Source organism: Leuciscus leuciscus (assembly GCF_965113295.1).
Source record: "Leuciscus leuciscus genome assembly, chromosome: 7".
Classification (NCBI taxonomy): Eukaryota; Metazoa; Chordata; class Actinopteri; order Cypriniformes; family Leuciscidae; genus Leuciscus; species Leuciscus leuciscus.
Window position 1 is genome coordinate 36,671,774 of NC_138731.1, and position 20,400 is coordinate 36,692,173.

Consider the following 20,400-nt stretch of genomic DNA (forward strand, 5'->3'; position numbering starts at 1 on the left):
AATAATGCAGGTCGATGGTCACCGTCTCAAAGAGCATGCACAGAGTCCAAATTAAAACAATTACCCGTCGTCCAAATTAAACAATTCCCCATCGTAAGTACACATTGATGGCCTAAGACACGAAACGAGCGGTTTGTGTGAGAAAATGAACAGTATTTATATAGTTTTTACCTCTTATACACAGCCATGCCGAAGTGATCTGATCTGACGTGTACGCAGACTGGTGCATAGATATATACACTAGATGTCGCCTTAAAGACATTCGTTCCAATGAACTGCCGTAGACAAGGCGACATCTAGTGTGTATATATCTATGCACCAGTCTGCGCACACGTCAGATCAGATCACTTCGACATGGCTGTGTATAAGAGGTAAAAACTATATAAATACTGTTCGTTTTCTCACACAAACCGCTCGTTTCGTGTCTTAGGCCATCAATGTGTACTTACGATGGGGAATTGTTTAATTTGGACGACGGGGAATTGTTTTAATTTGGACTCTGTGCATGCTCTTTGAGACGGTGACCATCGACCTGCATTATTTGACTGACAGGCAAGAACGGTTTGACCTAAAAATATCAAAATTGAAACTACTGCGGAAAAAAAGACACCTACATCTTGGATGCCCTTGAGGTAAGCTAAAACATACCAAAAATTTATTTCAAAGTGAACTATCCCTTTAAGCTATGCAGGTTAATAGTTTCGTAAATGTCGTGGACCTGTGTCATGCTACAGACGTAGCCAGCTGCTAGTAGTTAGCCTCAGGCTAGCGCCAACATTGTGACAACAATGGTAGAGTTAAGCAATGGTAAGTAAACAAATGTTTTCGTAAACTGCAGACTGATTTAATAGTTAGGTGAAGTTTGATATCTGGCATTAATTGTGACCTGTGTCATGCTACAGACTTAGCAGATAGCAGTATCTATCTGAACAGATGTCGACTATTTTTTTTAAACGGATGAGATCCTGCAGGAATCCTGAAAAACTTGACTCCACAACTGGTGCGATTTTCACAGTCCACGATGCAACAAGTAGGCATTATTTTCTTGACGAGAAATTATTTGGTTAACACACAATTCAATGGGATGGAATGAACTTTCTGACCCCGACCTGCGCACTGCAAACTGTGAATTTTCCTGTGACGTCAACCATGAAGGGGTCTATAGTTTTCTTCATCAACAGCCGCTTGCACCCCCTGCTGGTGACGTCCACTAACAGCTATGGAGATTATCAATCGGTAATCTACTGATATTCCTGCAGTTCCCAGATGTCAAATGTTGAATATTCTGTCGAATTTGAATCACTGAATTTGAGGAGGCGAATTTGTAAAGCGAAATAATGGACCAAAAATTGCCTGTCAAATATTATAGGTTGTATTTTTAAACATAATGCATTTTTTGGAAGTGAAATCTTAAAGGTGAGTATGGATTATTGTTTTTTTTAAATAATGAAAACGTGTGTGAAATGTTTTGAATTGAAATATTCTCAGCTTAAATATACAATGCATTAAAATGCAAGCAGGGTTATGGGTTAAAATGCAAAGTGGTGCAATTCAACAAGCTTTTTTGTTTCTATATACTATATATATATAAATAATAGAAGAGAAAGTGTTAGTATTAATTGATCATGTGTTGATTTTATTCCAGTATATCACTGGGAAACGCTCAGCATAAAACTTTGCACGTAAAGTACGCGTTTAAGTTCATATTCTGAGTCCATCTGCCTGCTATAGCCTACTGTACATCCACAATAAGGTGTGAGTTTGGTCTTTTATATCACTGTATTAGTCCATTAAGCTCAGGGACATTAAGCGTTTTGTCCCGACGGAAGGGGAATCCTTGAGTATGATGAGGTATTGAGGGAAACCGATTATAATCCGTTCATGGTAGAGAAAGCTGATAACATGTAGGCTACACAAGGAAAGTAACAATGAAGTTATTGAATTAAACATTAACACAGCTTTTGTCTTTATCATCTTTTCCACATATATACTGACCCAGATAATCATCACAAAAACTTAATGCATGCTCAATTGCTGTAAATTAGTTTTTATGAATGAATGGCTTGCTCTAACTGTTGGGGATATTTTGGGGATATTTAATTTAATTTTATCAATCAATAAATTCCTCTTGAAACAAACTTTGTTGTATTATTTTAATTTAATACTGTGAAGTTGCTTTGATACAATCTGTATTGTGAAAAGCGCTATACAAATAAACTTGACTTGACTTGACTCTAACTGTTGCTATGGTCTTCGTCAACAACACACACTTTTGCACCACCAGCTGGTGAGGTCGACTAACAGCAGATGGAGAGTATGCTCGGTAATCTACTGCTTTTCCTGCAGTTCCTGGATGTCTATATTTAATTTACTGTCGAATTTGAAATGTTTTGAATTGAAATATTCACAGCTTAAACATTCAACAATGCTGAATTTCAACCCATAAAAATGCAAGCAATAAAAATACAATGCATTAAAATGCAAGCATGGTTAATGCAATGCCTATTTTTTATAGTGCAATTCAACAGGCTTTTTTGTTTCAAAAACATTTGCCATTATTTTACTTCCATACCTTGCTTTTAGATATTCTATTGATTTGCTCTGCTATGTGAACAGCATGTATGTTGGCTTGGCATCAGCGGGTTTAGAAGATGTTTGTATTCAAGGGTGAATCCCACAGAACCCAACCTCACCACATTCACCTGTTGATCTACAATGTTCTCATCAAGATGTTACATAACACACTGTTATTGTATTGTCAATTGCTATGGCTATGTCAATAGCTAATTCTGCTATGTTATTGTTTGGACCCATTTTATGGGCGTTGGACATTATATTGAATGTTCCATTCATGAGGAAAATTAGGTGATCGAGCAGGCCCACAGGAGTGCTTTGCAACAGACTGAATTTAACTGCAGATATTGGGTGCTTAGCCTTTCAGTGTCGGAAGAAGACATAAACTGAGTGCGATTATTCAATAACAGCTGCCAGTGTTGCCATTTGAGGATGAACTACTAATTTTGTCATTTCTGCAGAACCTTCATTGCTGTGTTACCATGAGAACAATAATAATGCAGAAGCTGTAATTGTTTTGGTCCTGGAGACCATTAATATAATGAGACACAGCAAGAATATAAATTTAAAAAACGCAAGCAAAATGAAGTAGAGAGCTTGCATTATGCAGTTTTGAGTTTGAAATTAATTTGTATAATTCATACAACTATAATTAATTCCACAAAATGGGAATCTCTTCCATTTATGAAAATGTGATTTTAAAGTAATGTTTTAAATGTTAATAAATTGCATTATGCCATTTCAAGTTAAATTTAAGGAGGGGAATATATGTATATATATATATATATATATATATATATATATATATGTGTGTGTATATATATACTGTATATATATACAAGGTGTTTATTACAAAGAGAGTTTAATGCTGGTATTTTTACAAATATCCAGTTATCAATTATTAGTCGTTTACTGTCATGGTAACAGGGATGGCATTTTTAGATCTCCCCCTACAGACAAAATTTTAATATAAGATAAAGTAAAGTAAATAAGAGGGAGAGAGAGAGAGCGAAGGCACTTACTTGTCCTTGAAGAGATGTTGACAAGATATACAATTGTCCATAATTTTAATACGTTGGAGTTCTGATGGTGACACATAACCTGGGAAAACAATATGGTTTCACTTTATTTTGATGGTCCCTTTAACACATTCTGTTGACTATAAGTAACGTTGCACCTACATGTCTACTAACTCTCATCAGAGTGTTAGTAGAGTATTAGTAGACTGGTAGGGTTAGAATAAGTTGATATGTAGTTGAAAAGTTACTTATAGTCAGTAGAATGTCTGTTGAGGGACCATTACAATAAAGAGTTAGGAGATATTAAGCAGACAGTCTACTAATACTCAAATGAGAGTTAGTTGACATGTAGTTGCAAAGTTACTTATATCAACAGAATGTTCAAAAAGGACCATCAAAATAAAGTGTTACCAATATATAATATATCCTGGTAGAAAGGAACAAAATAACAAACACACACACACACACACACACACACACACACACACACACATATAATATAATCCTACAGTTCAAACTACAATCCGGCCTCTATCCAATGCCAGAGGAGAACTGGCCCCCGACTGAGCCTGGGTTCTCCCAAGGTTTTTTTTCTCCATTAAGGCACCTGATGGAGTTTTAGGACACCATTAGGTCACTTGATGGAGTTTTTCGGTTCCTTGCCACTGTTGCCTTTGGCTTGCTCAGTTGGGGATATTTTGGGGATATCTAATTTAATTTTATCAATCAATAAATTCCTCTTGAAACAAACTTTGTTGTATTATTTTAATTTAATACTGTGAAGCTGCTTTGATGCAATCTGTATTGTGAAAAGCGCTATACAAATAAACTTGACTTGACTTGACTTGACACACACACACACACACACACAAATACATTTATTTCTGCATTTGAGTTGATGCATTATGAAATATGTGTATAATAGCACAGTAAAAGTTGGTGTCAGCTTTTCATTGTTTACACATATGTTCATGAAGGACACAAAATGCACCAATAATAATGCCTGTTTTGCCCACCTTCAGCTCACTATCAAATACAGTAATGCAGTGGCCCCTATGGGTTACCTTCTGCACAACAATTTTGCATATTTCTGTGGATTCAGTTTACAATTTATCAGCGTATGCAATAAAATCTTCAATTGTTGCTATAAGATTCACTGTTCATGACCAAACTCGATTTAATGACTTCTTTTCATTTACGAATGAAAACGCTGAGAAGAGTAGCAAAATATGACCAAAGATCCAGAGAGACTGTCCTGTTGCACGTTTCGCAAAATCATGCTTCATGATTAGAGAATTTAGCAAGGAGAAGATTGGAGCACCGGCAGTGCAGAATCGAGCGCTGTCCGTGGTGCTGAACTCTAGATCCGGCACTGTCCGCGGTGCTGAACTCACTGAGGCGACCTATTGAAGATGAAACGCTCCTCTGTTCTCATTCCTAGTCCGCACTCAACTTAGTAGCGCTGTCTCAGACGATGCTTTTCTGCCTGCTCTGGAGGCGCGAGCATCTCCAATGTAGATAAACTTACTTTCGCTCTGGGGAAACGTAATGCTATCGAATCTAATCTCGTTTATTAACTTGACATCAAATTGTTTTCTCGGCGGAGGTGCCGAAGACCAAATGGCGTTATACTGTTCCACCTGCAGTATTTGGGAGTTGATTTAAATGTCGCGGATGACTAGATGATCACGAGAAGGAAGTACATTTGTACATATGTTTTGGATCTTTTTCCCTTCCTTTTCCATATCATGAGAGGTCTCTTAATGATCGGGGAATCATAATTATCATCTGCGTTTCTGGATATGTCATTTCTGAAGTGGACATGATCAGCATTCATTTGTAAATAGCACAGACATTCGGATTATCTGTTGTATTGGAGTAAGCACATTTTTGCACCAACCCGAATTGGAATGATTTTTTGGAGTTTATCATCATGAAGGTGCACTTGCTCGTTTGATTACGATTCCAACAAAGTGGAACCAGACATTTCAACGCGGTAAGTCTAGTCCAGCCACTTGGTTAAAGGTGTATTCGTGTTTATTGTAATACTTAAATGCAATATTTAATTAACATTGCATGGCCATGATTATATTACTTTATCATTACTATATTACATTAAAGACAGACAGTCTCTGCACAGATACATTTAGCATGCCAGAGGCAGTCATTTTATTATAGACTAGACATTGACAATACTAGACTATCTTTCAATGTAAAAGGGAAACTCTTCCTTTGAAGTGCTTTACTCTGCCAGCTTCTAAGTGCGTGCAGAATCTCGCTCTGCTGTGCCGTTTTATAGTTAATTTCTCGTGCTTTCACGAGTGAAGAGGCATTTGGACTGAAGCCCATTACGCACTTGTTAATGACACAGAAACCGTGTCGTTTCTTCAGGGCTCTTGGAGCAGATGAAATTCAGAGCATGGAAATGTACGGACATGGTCAATGCACATCTATCTGCAGTGAGGAATTAGAAGCTGGGGAGCTACCTGTTGTCCCTGAGAAATAGACATCCTGGCTAACTTTGTTGAGCACTGTCTATGATGCCTGTGATTATCTGGGTTTTTGTTTGTGTTGATTTACTTTGCTCTTCGGGGGCTTTTCCCCCGTACACACGTTTTATTTTTGATGCTTCAAAGTAATATTTTCACCACCTCCACCAGAGACAGCATTTAGGAGGAAAACACCACGTTTATGTGAGCTGACTCTTCATCCATCTATACGTATCTTCGGCTGATAGTGCATTCTGTATGGGAACAAATGACAGATCTTTACCAGAGATTAACCAGAATGGGAGACCGGGGAGTGCTGTAACACTGGGTGAGTTGTAACACCTTCAGTTTAACAGGGGTGAAACCACTAACATACATGACCCCCATCCTCATGAGGAGACAGTAGAAGTTTTATTTACAGGACAGGCAATTTCACTTTCCTCAAAATAGCTTTTATGTCTGGTTTATAATTTGATTTGCAAATCAGATCAGTCGGAATTTATTTAATTTGATGTGAAACATGTCTTTTCTGATATCTACATGTTTACTTCGTGACTAAGGACAAGATTGGGAGGGTTGTAACGCTTCCCAATGTGTGCGTGTGTGTATATATATATATATATATATATATATATATATATATATATATATATATATATATATATATATATGTGATATTTGCAAATAAATTTGACTACCACAACAAATTCATACAAAATAAATTCAATAGGTGTTGCAACTCATACCAGTAGCCTATAACAGCACTACCTGACACTAATTTATACAGTTTAGGTTTAAGTCATATATTTCCAAAACTACTTTGTAGCAGATAAATAGCCTACAATAAAAGCATTTGAAGGTTTGAGACAGTACAAAAACAAAAAAAAACTGATTAAAACATTGTTACAACACTCCCCATTCATTCGAGGTTACATTTCTTAGTAAACTGTACCATGATCATGTGACGATCTTTTTATGAGTTAAGATAAAGAAAATGCATGCCCAGTTATCAAGCTACGGGTTGTTTACATTTCTTTCAGTGTCATATTTGCAGCATGGAGACTTACAACTTAAGGGACCTGAGACACTCTCCTTGAATGCGTCAAGACTGCCGCGGCAAAGGATGGGCCCTTTTCTCCCGGCGATTTGCGTCGTGCTGCTCGCCCTGAACGCCGCTGTCTCGCCGGCTTCTGTCGGCCCTGAGGACTATCCCGCCGCGGAAGAGGCCGAGAGAACTGCCAACAATGACATCATTTTCGATGACTACCGAGGGAAAGGCTGCGTGGATGACAGTGGCTTCGTGTACAAGCTCGGGGAACGCTTCTTCCCTGGCCACTCGAACTGCCCGTGCGTGTGCACGGAGGACGGACCTGTCTGTGACCAACCCGAGTGCCCTAAAATTCACCCCAAGTGCACCAAGGTGGAACACAACGGGTGTTGCCCCGAATGCAAGGAGGTCAAAAACTTCTGTGAATACAAAGGGAAGACTTATAAAATCCTGGAGGAGTTCAAGGTAGGATCACGCTGCCTCCCAATTACCAGAATAACTGTTGCAAGATTATGAGAGGTTACTTTATTAATTTAGCATTGCATTGTGTATCCCACAGCCTTTGCATTAATTATTACATGCGTCTTACACTACAACTGAAACTTCAACCATGTACAGTGTAGTATCATGGGGACTTAGTTTAAAAAAGGTCCAGATGGAAAAAAGCCTTTCCATTATTCTTGAATTGTGGGTGGATTGTTCTTTAAAGAGTTTGAATTGTTTACTCAAGTCTACAAATTGCACATGTCTGGCTCTAAGACAGCATTCCTGACAATATGAATCTTGCTTGCAATGTCCTCAAATACAGTATATTAGTCTGTGTGGGTGGGTCCGTGTATGAGTGCAGTATGAGATATTGTGGGATAGTTTTGTTCTTGTTTTACTCCAGCTCATCATGATAAGTCCTATCCATCACTATCAACTGTAATTTGATTAGAACTGTGCCACAAAAACAATCCACTTGACAGAGCAATCCATTTAAAAGTGGCATGCATTTTCTCTTGACTTTAGATTCTAGTTATTTATATTGATCAGAGGAAGAAAGCAAGCCAATCAATCATACAACAAAGCACTGAAGCATTCTTAAAAAGACCCATCAGCCATACACAGATACATGTCGTGCTGCATGACGAACCATTCTACTAACTTGAGACTCAGAAGACATGTACACATGTTGTTGTAAGCTCTTTGGTGAGGAACAAGAAGTTGCCTCATATTGCCACATCCATTTACCATAAGTAGTCTATTAAGCAGCTGCATATACTAGATATTTCTGTAATACTATATAATGTATATAAAACATAACATTACAGGACCCTTGTTTACGTGGACTGATGCATTTCTACATGCAGGGATGCAGATAGCAGGTGGTACATATATTTACATTTACATTTACATTTATTCATTTAGCTGACGCTTTTGTCCAAAGCGACTTACAATTGCTAATTATGTCAGAGGTCGCACGCCTCTGGAGCAACTAGGGGTTAAGTGTCTTGCTCAGGGACACATTGGTGTCTCACAGTGGATTCGAACCCGGGTCTCTCACACCAAAGGAATGTGTCTTATCCATTGCGCCACCACCAACAGACATATATTATTTTTTACATACCAGAAAGACTCTCAGAAGTATTAGTTCCCAGCCTAAGCCACACAAAATGAGGTTTTTTTTATTTATTTTTTTACATACAATGTCAGAGAATTGAAACTTGCAACACCAGTCAAGTGACTGATGAGATCACAACAGATGCCCTTGATCACAGAATTTTTACTTTCATCAACAAAGCTCATTTCCAGGGTTAACGTGGTCTGTTTCAGCAACTGCAAACTCTAATATAAGTTTTAGATATCAACAAAGGACAAAGCAATAAATCATCAGACACAAAATTAGTCTTTGGACTTGAGAGTGCACCTCTTAGATTAGAGTTTCCAGCACATGTTAGCACCATTTATGAATTTCATCTCTCTTGAGAACTCTAAATATGTATGTTTAACATGAAGTTTAATAAACATATTTGATCATTTAACATTTAATTTAATAACATTTAATATTATAATTTGGATAGTTATTTGTAATGATTAATCACACTGAGCAAAATCCTATTTCAAAAATGATATTTTAAGATAAACATCATGCATTTATTAAGGAGAAAGAACAGACAGAGCATAAGAAATGTTCTTCGATGTTTCTTATAATTTATACTTCACTGGCCACATTGGTAATTACGCGTTTAATCTTAATTGTGATGCTTTGGATCTTTTTCGTGGATTTGCACTGCATGTATCCTGAATCTTCTCTCTCCAGAGAACAAGATATCATTAGCATTCATCTCATGCTCACATCTGATTCATTGAGTTTAATCTTGAGATAATGTAAATTCAGGCCTTTTTAGGCAACCTGTCTCCCAACATTAAATGTATTGCAAATATTATTATCTTAGACTATGTTACCAGTAGATAAAAACCAGAACAATGTTTAATATCAGGATTACCGTGGGGTGGAAGTTCTATGTAATTTAGTCTCACTCCGGGTGATGAATTTCCCATCCGGCAACATCTGATATATTATCACTCACAGTTCTGTTGTATCAACATGGGGCTGGCCAGCTTTTGACAAAATCAGCATTTTATTGTAATACCTAGTGTTTTCTTTGAGGTGTCAATCTAAATTCAGTTCCACAAATAGTACCTTGGCCTGTTTCTCTAAACAAAGACTGGGTATTAAGGTTTGGAAGTCAAACTTGTGCCAATCAAATTAAAATCTGTAGAAGCTGGCAAGGTCTAAGAAATCTTTTTGTGGCTAACAAGAAGGTTAAATGACATAAATGGCATTACTAGGGAAAGACTGACAAAGCCAAGTTTCTTTTAATTAGGGTCTCTAAGACTTTGAAATCAAATCCATATTTGTTAGGCGGCTGATTCGCCCTGTTGTGATGCAAGCATATGGTTCAGCTAGACGTATTTGCCATTGTGAGTCTGTTTGATAAAAAGATCGGGTCCATCAATACAGCATCTCACCCGCATGTTCTCTCCAACCTTGAGTGGAAGGACCACTTACAATCTTTTATTACCTTTAAAACCGTTTATCTGACTCTATTGATTATCTCCCGTCAGAAGAGACCCTGACTGAAAGCCCATAAACAAAGCGATGCAATTCATAACCAGCAGAAATCCATTTTTGATCAGTTTCTGCTCTGAATTTGAGTTGTGCATTAAGCAAACGAGGCATCGTCGCTCAATAATGTCCAGTGAGATCTCTTTGAATTAAAAAGCAACTACTGAAGTCCAGCTGTGAATGGGAATCAAAGGGCATCACGGCTCTTGATAGCTGATCCAATTAAGAGAAGCCGACAGGGTAACCTTTGGTGTGGGCCACATTGGCATTTCCTCAGCCTTTCTTTAGCGTGGACTGTATTTACTTGTCTCGGCAGGAGTGGGAGGAGCCCCACAGAGATATGAATCTTACACGCGGAGAAGGCTTTTCACTAAGAAAGACCAATCAGTCAGCAGAGCTTTTTGTTGTTTCTAATCACTGCAAATGACAGCTTAGTGACGGATTTTGAAATGAAAGAATCGAAGTGCATCATCAAAGCGATTCATGTTGACCCGTGTGTAACCCAGCTTGACCCGGACAGTTATGTGGTTTATTAAATGTCATGTTTCCCAGGCTGAGGGTGATTAAAAGAGCTATAGGATTTATACCAACTGAGTTGATCACATAATTTCTAAAACATGGCAATAGCTCATCCAATACATGTCTTGATTTTTGCAATGTTCCAGTGAAAGTTCAGGAAGAGCATGTTCATACAATTCTGTCAGTCGAAACCCTGAGAGAATAAAGTATAACGGACAATTACTTCACTGCTCTCTTCCTGCACATTTTCTCTCTGTGCTTTGAGGAGGAAGGATATATTAGGAAGCCTTTTATTTTTATATTTAATATAAAAATACAAGTTTGCAAATACAGTGGCTCCAAAAAGTATTTGGAAATGGATCATTGGTTTGGATCATTTTAAAGAAAAAAAAAATTAAATGAAAAAAAAAAATAATAATAACAAATACACACAAGCAAATGCATACATACACTACTGTAAAAAAAAATATGGGGTCAGTAAGTCAGGTTTAAAAAAAAAAAAAAAAAGAATACTTTTAGGAAGCACTACATTCATCAAATGTGACAGTAAAGACATTTATAATGTTACAAAAGATTTCTATTTCGATTCAAATGCCATTCTTTAGAACTTTCTATTCATCAAAGAAATATGTTATATTTTCACAAAAATCTTAAGCAGCACTACTTTATTTATTCTATATCGTTTTCAATATTGATTATAAGAAATGCATTTGAGCACTAAATAAGCATATTAAAATGATTTCTGAAGGATCATGTGACACTGAACACTGGAGTAAACAGTTTTAAAACATTAAAATAGAAAACAGTTACTTTAAATTTATATATTTTACAATGCTAATGCTAATGTTTTTACTGTATTTTTAATCACATGCCTTGGTGCCTTGGTGGACATTAATAAAATATTACAGACCCTAATACAATTTTTTTTTTTTTTACAGATATACTACTTGGTTTACTAACTAATGCAAAGAAATTGTCCAAATACATTGTGTGGCCACTTTACACAAGAACAAAATATACTGTACTAGGAGTGTAAGAACATATAAAAACAATATGATTATAACATTAATGCCCAGTTTCACAGACAGGACTTCTAGTCCCAGATTAAAATGCATGTTTGATTAACTGAAAGCAACTTGCACTGACAAATCCTAAAATATGTAAATGCCTTGTTTTGTCTCAAGATGCACACCAATAATGTTTTTTCAGGCACATTTATAAAAGCTACTTAAATGTCCTGATTTAACTAAGGCATAATCCTGGCTTTATCTAAGCCCTGTCTGTGAAACCAGGCCTATATTTGGTGATTTTAGGGGGCAGTGGGATTGGGGTTCTGGGGGGTAGTGGTTCCTATTCTGCTATTGTGTCATATTCACTAAGAGCTCTGAAACTTACCCTCAGTAGGTGTTTCACCTACAGGGTCCCCCAGCAGCCGTGGAAGGGAGCCACTCCACCGCCGCATCCCCAGCCACATCTCAGCTGCAAGCAAGAGACCTGAGCTATATGGTGAGTTCAGATCCCAGGCAGAAAGGCTAGGGCCGGGATGTGAGCTCTGAACGATCCCGTCTGTGTGCCTGGGATCACCAGGAAGGGGAATACCTGTGAGAGGGTGTGAGAAAATGAAGTTGAGGGAATGGCGTATAGATAATGCATGCAAAATAAAATTAGACATATCCTTTCAAAAGCTTATATCTGGGTGCCCTCATTGGATTTTTCTTGCTGAATCCTCAAGCATTCAGAGAAAAACATGTTTTGTAAATGAATCAGATAACACTCTCAATTCCTCAAGGTTTGGAATTGTCTTGTCATGAGTATCGCTCAACGCTTCAACAAAAGAACAGTGCGTCCGTTTTGTTCAGCATCTCGAAGCAGACGGCTGCGCATTTTTCATGCTGAATATTCAACGAGGAAATGTCAATTTAAATTCCATCAAAACCAAGGCAGTGCCTATCACTGTCAGACTGCAACTTTATTAAAACAGATTTGTAGAGAAATCAGTTTAGCGCTTAGAAATGTGAATATGACGTCTCTCGCATGCACACGTACATGCAAAATAAGTTGCCCTCTCATCTGCATATGCTACAGTGAGCAGTAATTAGTGACTGTACTCACTCAAACTCTGACACCTGTGAGAGGAAATAGCTATAAAAAGCACCTGAAATGAATTGCTTAAATTGATTTTCCGATCCAACTGCCTGAGGAACAGCATGGTTTTAATTTAAAACACTGATTAATAGCTAACAAGTAGGCCAGCGGAAACTGGAACTATGAAATGGTTTCAGCAAGTTTAATCTTATAATTCCAAATGCTTCAAGTGGAAATTGGTGGTCACCAGCTTCAGTGTCTTGATTTTCCCACCATCCTCTCTGTCTTGTATTCCCCGATCCTGGTGTTGTTTTAACATAGCCACATAGGAATGCAACCTTTGCAACCCACCGTGATCTTTAACATTTTCTGAAGGCACTTCGCATAAGCCTTTTAGTCACCCTCATGTCTGGAACTGCATTTCCCAGAATGCTGTCAGAACGATGTAGCTCAGCATCTATGCTTAAACTCATTAGGATCTGATGACTCAAGCTCTGCATCTGAGCCATCAGTGGCACCATTAGTGAATATAACTGGTTTTAACATATTTTTTTACCACTTTAGAGCCAGCATGCCCACACGATTCAGTGGTGAAGCCCCATTGAGGAAATACTATTATTATTTACTCACCCATATGACCTAGTCCTAATACTACAGGCGTTTCCGAAATCTTTTTAATCACATGAGCCATACAGAAATCAATGTAATCGGACAACAGTATAAAAATATCACAGATGCCCTTTTACAAATGTAACCCTTTGCAGTTACAAAATTCTGCTCATACTGTCATCTGCCTTTCAATAAATGTATTTATAGTATTTATACTACCTGCAGAATGCCAAATATATTGTTCAGCACTCTCTCTTTTCTCCTGCAGTATATATACTTGTATATATATTTATACAGCAGTAGTGAATGCTATAAGATTACATGGGATGTATAACTTCTCATATGTTTTCCTAGAAGTGGACCTTCCTCTAGCACTTATAATGTCTCTGGTACAGTTTTTGTCATTAATAATGGATGGCAGTGTTCTTCTTAAGAAAAGCCTCATCCTATCATCCGCCACTGATATACAGTATCAGTCTAAATATATATATATATATATATATATATATATATATATATATATACACACTATATATATATATATATACACACTATATATATGCTGGCTTTGCATGTTAATAAGAGACCAAGTAAACCACTTTTGGTCACACATCAAAACGAATCGCCAGTTGCCTTGGGAGCAGTGCTATGAACTATGGTCTCTGATGTGAACTGAACTGAAACGTTTATGGCTTGAATAATTTAAAAGCACTTGAATGAATGATTGGCTGATCATAGGATAGGCCTACATGCGGACCATGTCGGTCGGCCTTTCTAAACTAAAAAATTTAACACAAAAATGAATGCGCTATTTTTGAGAGCCCCCAAAATGCATATGCACCTAAGTAACAATAATTCATTTTGAATGAATATATTTACTCTTGACTTTGTTTTTAGAGCATTTCAAACCTTGTTAAAAAAAAAAATCTACTTAAACCAGCCTGACCTGATTAGGTTGGTCTGGTTTGCTGGTTTATGAGACATTTTATACACTTGTCAGACTAAGAAAATCTAGCAGGTAAACCAGCTGAACACCAGCTTGGCCAGACTGGCTTAAAATCAGAAAACAATATTTTTTTCAGCAGGGAAATTGTGCCCTGAAATTACTCTGTTTTTTTCCTTTCATTTGATTTGCTTACATTTTTGTTGGAACCATGTTGTTGAATAATATCTAATACCATAAATAGATTATCTTGGAAAGTGTAAAGCCTTTACAATAAGAGTGATCCAGGCCTAGTTACTTAAAAAGTATTTTCAGCAGAACATGATATGAACCTCTTATACTGAATGAATGTAATGAATACTTTGTAAGGGTGATTTTTTTGTAGTACTGCATGTACACTTTGAATCTCATAATACCCATTTAAGACACTGCTCAAGTGCCCTTTAGCAGAGCAAAATGTTCAAGATCATAGTCTGTTCTTAAGCGAGAATGTTAATCTCAGCATTCTCTACAATATAGGCAATGAAAACCAGACGCTTGTGCCCACTGCTGCCCATTGTATGCTTTTTTGCCGTGTGTTGGCCCTACGAGGAGTCTGGCACAATTACAAATGATTTGTATGGGCAAGTTCACAAGCCCTTGTCCCACTGGACTGAATGCTGTTATCAATGGAGAACAGAGGATTATCAGTGTACGTGCCACTTACACAGTGTGCAGAGACTAAAGGCCATGACCTCTGCCAGGACAAGGGTTCCAATCTCTGTCTTTCCCCGAAACCTTCAGTCCTGTGTGATCCATGCTAGCATACGCACGAGTCAGTGTCACCTCTGTTTAAAAGATGAAATGAATTAATGAAATGGGTTGTATCATCCCATAGTTTTCAAAAACGTCCCAGTGCTAATATTTAATACATCGTTAATGTTTTTTTTAAGTCTGTTATGCTCACTGAATTTCTTCTTCATTTCTTCTTGTTATCGTGTTGAATACAGTTGTGCTGTAAACCATGATACACCTTTTTCAGGATTATTTGATGAATAGAAAGTTCAAAAGATCAACATTTGAAATAGAAATCTTTTGTAACATTATTAATGTATTTACTGTGACTTCTGATTAAAACAAAAACAAAAAAACAACAACTTACTGACCCCAAACTGATTGAAAGTTAATTCTGGTAAATGCTTGGTTTGTTTTGTGTCATTTAGAATTCGTTTTTCATCAGAAATATAATAATAAATATTGTATAATAATATACAATAATAATATATAAAAAATAAAAAAAATCAAATAATGGTGCAGCAATTCCCATGAACAGAAAAAGCAGAAAATGTGTATATTTGTGATAAGAATTTGTGCCATTCCAAAGTAATAAATACTCATTATTTCATAGACATATTTCAAAATAAAGTGGAATATACAGAATATACCGTTCTTCTCATATTTAGTTAAGATACCTAGTTTCCTTGTTACTAAGCATTTAAAAAAACACATTTTGATTTGAAAAGATTTGATGGTACTAACCTGACAAATGCTGGCAAATTCAGTCATTATTTCTTCATCAAGCGGTTGCTGAATCAACCCAGTACTTTAGGCTGACTGATGAAAAAAAAAAAAAGACAGAGAAAGGGTTTTTCAGTTCTGTGTGTAATATACATCAGAAGCGGACTATGGCCTAGGCATTTATATAGAATCCTATATATATAGAGAATCCTATATATCTGACCTGTATATTTTTAACTGCAGAAACTCAAAATTCAGCTCTCAAAAATACCCCAAAGTGGCTCAAAAAAGATTTAGATCTGGTGACTGTGCAGGCCATGAGAGATGTTCAACTTTACATTCATGTTCATAAAACCATTCTGTCACAAGTCTTTCTGTGTGTATTGGTGAATTATCATGCTGATACACGGCACCCCCTTCAGGGTGCAATGCTAGGTACGCGTGGTCCTCCAGAATTGTTCGGTAGTCCTTGGCATTGACACAGTAGTAAATGCCATGATATTGCAGCCCAAACCATCACTCATCCACGCCATGCTTCACTCTGGGCACGCAACAGTTGGGTTGGTAAGCTTCTTTGGGGCTTTTCCACACTATAACTCCCACAGATGTGGGAAAGACAGTGAAGGTGGACTCATCAGAGAACAATACATGTTTCACATTGTCCACAGCCCAAGATTTGCACTCTTGGCATCAATCAAACCGACATTTGGCATTGGCACGAGTGTTTGGCTATAGCAGCCCAACCATGAATATTGACCCTGTGGAGCTCCTGACAAACAGTTTTGGTGGAAACAGGAGAGTCGAGGTGCGCATTTAATTCTGCAGTGAGTTGGGCAGCTGTAGTTTTGTGTTTTTTGGATATAGCCTGGTTAGTACTTGGACATACCTTTCAGACAGCTTCTTCTTGCGTCGACAGTTACTATTGTTGGATATGGTTTGTCCTACATGGGGGTATAGCTACCGACATTACCCTGGATACCATAGCTCTCGATACACCTAAGACTTGCTGTCCTGGCCACAGATGCACCAGCAAGACGTGCACCAACAATTTGTCCTCTTTTGAACTTTGATATGTCTCGCATTGTGTTGTATGTATTGCAATATTTGATGTGCATCTGTGATATTGCTCTGCTAATTCAACCATCACACTCTGCTCTTACTGATGGAATGTCCAATCAGTGAAGATTGCACATATATAGGTATGAAACCTCCAACACTAATATAGTGGCAGTGTTTCAGTTTCATTGTCCAACCCCTGTATATATGCTGTTAGCATAAAATTTCAGTCCCCATGTTGCATAATTTCTTGCAAAAAGAAACAATTGCCATAACGATGACAAAGTTGCCTCACAATTGGCCTCTACCTGGGAATCATTCAAATAACTTCCACACTCTCTGGAGAGGAACCCCAGAGATAAGGGTCCATTACTCTAAAGGACTGCTGTGAAAATGAAGACTAGAGAACATTCCAAAATTGCTACTGTGGAAGTTAAAATAAACACATAAATTAGAATAAGAGTGCAAAATAATATGAGAGTTTGAATGTCCCAGTGGACACTGCTGTTTCAATTATCAGGATGTGGAAGATACATCAAACCACCCAGACACTTCCTTGAAAAGGTCGTACCTCAAAACTCTCTGTGTGAACATAAAGGAGACCTGTGAGAGAAGCCAGAGAGAGCCTATCGATCACTTCGAAGGGTCTACAGAGTTCAAGAGCTGAGAACAGAGTAAAGGTGCACTAGTCAACCAAATCTGCACAACATTGGCCTACATTGTGGCACAAATGGGGAAAATTGGCTTTAAGTGGAAAAAAGAAAAATGCTGAGTTTATAAAAATTACTGTTAAATATTGTTAACTGATAATAATGCCAGCACACTTGATTTTGTGATAAGATTTCAGCCAAAATTTTAAGCTATGTGGGAAATGCAATTTTAACACTGCCCACCATCAAACATTATCATAGCAGCTGTGAAGTAGCATCATTCGACTTGCCTCAACAGCCAAAATAATGGACTAAAAACATACCTGAACTGTGTGGGAAGCTGGTACACACTCTAAAAGATGGCTCTGTAGAATATTTTAATACTGTAATAAAACTTAAAATGTGTGGTCGCATTCAAATACTAGGCTACATGTAGAGTTTCTGAAATGATCACAGAAATCCAAATTTCAGTGTAGGACTTTTGGGGTACATGTAATATTCAGCAGTTGGAGGAGTGTTTAAAAAAACAAAACAAAAACAGACATGCAATGTTGAAACTAATCACCTATTAATTTGGGCTATATTCTCTGACAAGTATGTACTGAATGGTACAGTCTCAACTTCTTGTTCACTGGTTAGATACTGTCTGATGGAATTATTGGTGATACGAGATACATACATGAGGGAATTCCTCGGTCAGCGCCAGGTCTATGGTGCAGTCGTTTCTAAGGCAATCAATCGTTTCATGTTCAGTCTGAAAGCTCCATTCGTTGGGGTTTCACATAGCTTTATCGCATTACGCTTAGTGTGAAAGGGCCTTTACTGTATTTTTTTTAGCAAGTAAATACGCATAAGAGACTTCATTGGGCATAACTGATTTCTTTTAAAAGTAATACAAAATCTGTACAATGGAGGTGTGCAAACAAAGTAGCCAGGAGGTTGGAGGGGTGAGTTGAAAAGGGAGAGGGATTTAAAACTAACTTTAGCTGGACAATAACTTTATTCTAGAGCTGTTATAAAGCCAAAACAATCTCTGTTACTTTATTTTCCTATTATCAATGTAAAGCCGCTTTGGAACAATCTACATTGTTAAAAGCGCTATATAAATGAAGATGACCTGACTTGACTTGACTTGACTTGACATTTGTGACACGAAGCAAGCTATTGTACTTTCATATACCTTTTTAGGGTGTGTTCACACTTGTAGTTTGGTTCGTTAGGTCCAGAACAAAAAAAAAAACATTTAGTCCTGGTCCGCTTAGCATTCAGATTGGTATTTTCATCACCAAACCTAAAGATACCGACCTAAAGGCATAGGGATTCGTTCACAACCTGATTGGTTTGCTTTCATGACGTATTGCCTATTTTGAGATGGAACTTACAGAACATGCAAAACAATGGTGTGTTCTGGGCTAAATGCACTCGTTGTATGTGCGTAGCCTACTTATGATGGTATTTTGATCAGCTGAGAACTTTTTGAAGAGTTTATAAAATCTGTAAAGGAGTCAAAACAGCTGCAGGAATCCCTCCGTCACACACACAAACGATCTGCTGCGAGGAGACGAGGTTCTGAGACCTGTATCGAACTGTGATGGGCAACATCACGACTATGGCGAGAAAAAACAGGTGTGCATGAGCATTCTGTCCTTTTTAGGGTCTCATCTTCCTGTTTATGGTTTGTTTACATGTCTTTTGTCCATGTTGCGTTCATATATCATTCGAACCGCAAAAGAGTTTGTTTGGAAGTGGACCGAGGCCCATCTTTTCAGCGGTCTCGGGTCCGCTTGTTTGGTGCACACCAGGGTTCAGATGGCAGCTTTCACACTAATTCAAATGAACCGCACTAACAGAGCAATCACAAAAGGGTTCATTTTAATCAAACCAAACATGCCATAGACTCACAAATAGGGTCAGTTTGGATTTCATGTTGACTTCCACTGTGGTATCTTACTTTAAGAGTCTCTCACAGTATCATATTTCTCTGTCTCTCCAGCCTTCGCCCTGTGAATGGTGTCGCTGCGAGCCAAATAACGAGGTGCACTGTGTGGTCGCTGACTGTGCAGTACCAGAGTGCGTCAACCCAGTGTATGAGCCAGAACAGTGCTGCCCCATCTGTAAAAACGGTAAGGACAGCCTATTTGCTATTATAGGTTTATGGAGAAGATGAAAACACCTGCTAGGTGTACTTTAAAGAATTCCTTAGAGTTCTCTCTCTACTCTTTCATAAAGGAAAGCAAATTATTCTGCTGACTGGCATGTATCAGATTTCATGAAATTGCCGTTATAGTGTGATATAAACAGACTCTATGCACAGGTTGTTTAAAAACCACTCAAACTTTCTATTAGATCTCAGTTTTACCAGCAGGCGAGCTCTGATTACCAATCCTCTGCTCAATTACAGGGGAAATTTGGTTCAGATAAACAGTGTCCCATTGATTAAGACCATGCTAAGAAGGATTAATTGGCCAAAGGGGACTCCTCTATCTCCTGTGACTTGATGCACTATAGTCAGCAAGACCCAATTCCAAAATTACAATTATTGGATTCCAATGGCTCACTGGATGGCCAAGGGCAAGAGATATCCCTGAGTCAGTCCGATACTGTGGCACAAACACAAAATGTAAGCTCAGTGAATCAGTGGGATGAATAAAATGTTGATCGGCACTGTGCTTATAGGCCAGGCAACCTATAAGCTTGCACGACTGGAATGTTACTGTAGATTAGGCAGCAAAAGGTAAATGCTAACTTTCATTTAAGATTGGGATAATAAATATACAAAATATTACAATTTATAATAAA

General features: G+C 37.7%; 1 protein-coding gene across 4 annotated transcripts in view; it reads left to right on the top strand.

The window, feature by feature from the left end:
• The first annotated feature begins 4,965 nt into the window (after positions 1 to 4,965).
• vwc2l (von Willebrand factor C domain containing 2 like) overlaps positions 4,966 to 20,400 on the top strand; it is a 30,340-nt gene continuing 14,905 nt past the window's right edge. The window contains exons 1-4 of one of the 4 annotated variants that reach the window (XM_082174574.1): positions 4,966 to 5,589; positions 7,123 to 7,595; positions 12,166 to 12,267; positions 19,595 to 19,724. In XM_082174574.1, coding sequence (XP_082030700.1) covers positions 7,206 to 7,595; positions 12,166 to 12,267; positions 19,595 to 19,724 — 622 coding nt within the window. In that variant the 5' untranslated portion in view covers positions 4,966 to 5,589; positions 7,123 to 7,205. Of the gene's footprint in view, positions 5,590 to 6,076; positions 6,287 to 7,122; positions 7,596 to 12,165; positions 12,268 to 19,594; positions 19,775 to 20,400 lie in introns of those variants that run through there. The other 3 variants (XM_082174577.1, XM_082174575.1, XM_082174576.1) reach the window with 3 other exon arrangements.